At 37.5% G+C, this 2,470-nt stretch overlaps 1 protein-coding gene across 1 annotated transcript in view; it reads right to left on the bottom strand.

Moving 5' to 3' along the window:
- Positions 1 to 1,088: 1,088 nt before the first annotated feature.
- LOC118338674 (calcium/calmodulin-dependent 3',5'-cyclic nucleotide phosphodiesterase 1A-like) overlaps positions 1,089 to 2,470 on the bottom strand; it is a 4,039-nt gene continuing 2,657 nt past the window's right edge. Inside the window, exon 4 of the mRNA XM_035675951.1 lies at positions 1,089 to 1,149. Coding sequence (XP_035531844.1) covers positions 1,089 to 1,149 — 61 coding nt within the window. The remainder of the gene's footprint in view (positions 1,150 to 2,470) is intronic.

The following is a 2,470-nucleotide window of genomic DNA, read 5'->3' as shown; positions in this document are numbered from 1 at the left end:
AGATCTAAACAGTGGATGGTAAAAATGTGGCTTCAGACTGGATAAACAGTCAATGTATGACAGCTTCTGGCAGACAACCACAACGCTGATGCAGGCACAAAGGGGATATGACGCCATGGACAGGAGACCGGTGAAACACAGCATTACCTGAATAAAATGACACATTTCTCGGAGTTTGATAATTCTTGGAAACATATGGGATAATGGAAGTACACAACTCAACTAAATATAGAACATAGAGCTAGTGTTTATAGACATTTAACGTGACTAGAAAAAAAAGTAGGCCCTGGGCTACTGTAGAAACATGGCTGTTCAACATGGCGGACTCCATGGAAGGCAACCCACGGTGTCTGTAGATAAAAATGACTAAAAACAAAAACATGAAGATTCCTATATTCCAGTCATTCTAAATATAATATAATATATTATAAAACATATCTATGAATATTATATTCCATTTCTGCCAATAGATCTCCTAAATGTTACACACTCGATCTTTAACTTTTATTAAGATATTAAGTTAGTAGATGAGCGTCTGTGTTGAATTCATTTGTATTTTTATAACAGTATTTCTGTCGCATTGAATCAGTGCTGACAGATAACAAGTTCACTTGCCAATGTTTATTACAGGATTTGGCTAAATGAAACACTTCTCTTAGCCTCAACTTCTTCAACCGGCACACCAACTTCTGCTGGTAAATTTCAGCTTTTTTTCCTGTGATCTTTTCCTCTGTTGCCAGCTAGTTACAAATACAAGATGCTGTATAGCAAGTAAGGTCTGTTAAACAGAACAAATGTTGTCAAGGGGCATACATTTGCGTGTTTTATGGAAATAATACCACGCACTTTTCATTTCACTGCTGCTGCTGACACGAGAAACATTTTTTCTGCCATAACGTGTTTAATGGGACCACAGAGACGTGGGGAGAGACAAACAACGGCATTATAAGATGTAAATGTATTAAAACATTATGGTTAGAGCATTCATTTTCAATTCAATTTCAATTTTCTGATGTTTGGGATCTGAACAGAAACATCAGATGCTTCTGGTTTGAGGAGTGTCAGTCTGTGGACCGATGAGTCATGGTTCAACTGACGAGGATGAGGATGAGGACTCTCATGTGGTTGAGGGCTTCAAATTTTGCAAAACTGCACCATACCAAATAAAGGAGCAGCGTCACAGATAAAGCAGATGTGAAATTCATGTTTTCACATCCTCTCAGATGTGATATACACGATATGGCACACAAACACTACGCAATATCTGATAGTTGGATATTTAATGTGCTGCTATAACAGCCTCTGCTCTTCTGGTTCCAGTTTTTCCACCAGATGTTGAACCTGATGCAGGGGTTTACTCCCATTCAGACACAAGAGCATCAGTGAGGTCCATTACTGATCTGAAGGTCTGGCTCAAAGTGGGTTAGTTCCAGCTGATCCCAAAGGTGGGTTTGAGATCAAGGCTTTGTGCAGGCCAGCCAAGTTCTTCCAAACCCAACTGGGAAAACCATTTCTTTATGGAGCTGGCTTTGTGCCATAAGGGACTGTCATGTTAAAACAGGAAAGGGACAAACACTAAAATATTGTATGCTGCGAGCATTAAAAGAGTACTGCACCCATTACCTACAGTGTAAAACAAATAAAGAGAGAAAAAGCAAATAATTTCAAGGCAACTTTATTCACTTAGTTTAAGTCATAGTTGAACTTTTATGTTTTTTTTTACTTACTGTTATTTGAGCTGGTTCATAGCACAATGCTTTTTCAAATAATTTTTAATTATTTAGATGCTTGAAAATTAAATAGTTGCAAGTGAAAATATTAAATTATATATATATTAAATTATGAAATTCATATTTTGTGTTTGTAAAATGTAAAGATTACAGTCCAGAAGAAAAGTAAATTATCATTATTGTTATTAGTTTATTTATTTAGAAATAATGAGTTGTCGCAACTTTTTTTACAATGTATACCATTATCGGATTAACAGTGGAGTTTTAAATGATGCAGCGGAACCAGATAAATCATCTTTTTTATTCCACACATTCTTCTTCCTTGTCGATACCTGGCGCCTGCATTACTTCACACTCTTTTATTGCTCCTTTATACAACTTGTTTTTTATATATGCTGTCATACAACAAGTGGAAATCAGTGGAGTTCCCCTTTTAGATTTCCCTTCATTGGAACTGGAAGTGGCCCAAACCAGTAAAAACTGTCCCACACCAAAGGTACAGACAGCCATGTGGTCAGACGTATCCATATTCTTTTGGCCATTTAGTTTATCTACCAGCTAAAACATTAAAAAAGAAAATGTAGGGTGCATGTTTTGGCGAGGTGTTACAGTTTTGTGGAGGTTAAGTGTTTGAACTGCAGTGGTCAGTTTTGGAGACACTGAAGAACCAAATTGAATTAAAGCTGCAAGCAGCGTTGGGCGGGACCTCGCACTCCATGCAACTCGGGGCGTGCTGCGGC

The sequence above is a fragment of the Morone saxatilis genome, unplaced genomic scaffold (genome assembly GCF_004916995.1).
Source record: "Morone saxatilis isolate NCDOM2014 unplaced genomic scaffold, NCSU_SB_2.0 Contig5, whole genome shotgun sequence".
Taxonomy (NCBI): Eukaryota; Metazoa; Chordata; class Actinopteri; family Moronidae; genus Morone; species Morone saxatilis.
This window is presented reverse-complemented; position numbering and strand designations above follow the sequence as displayed.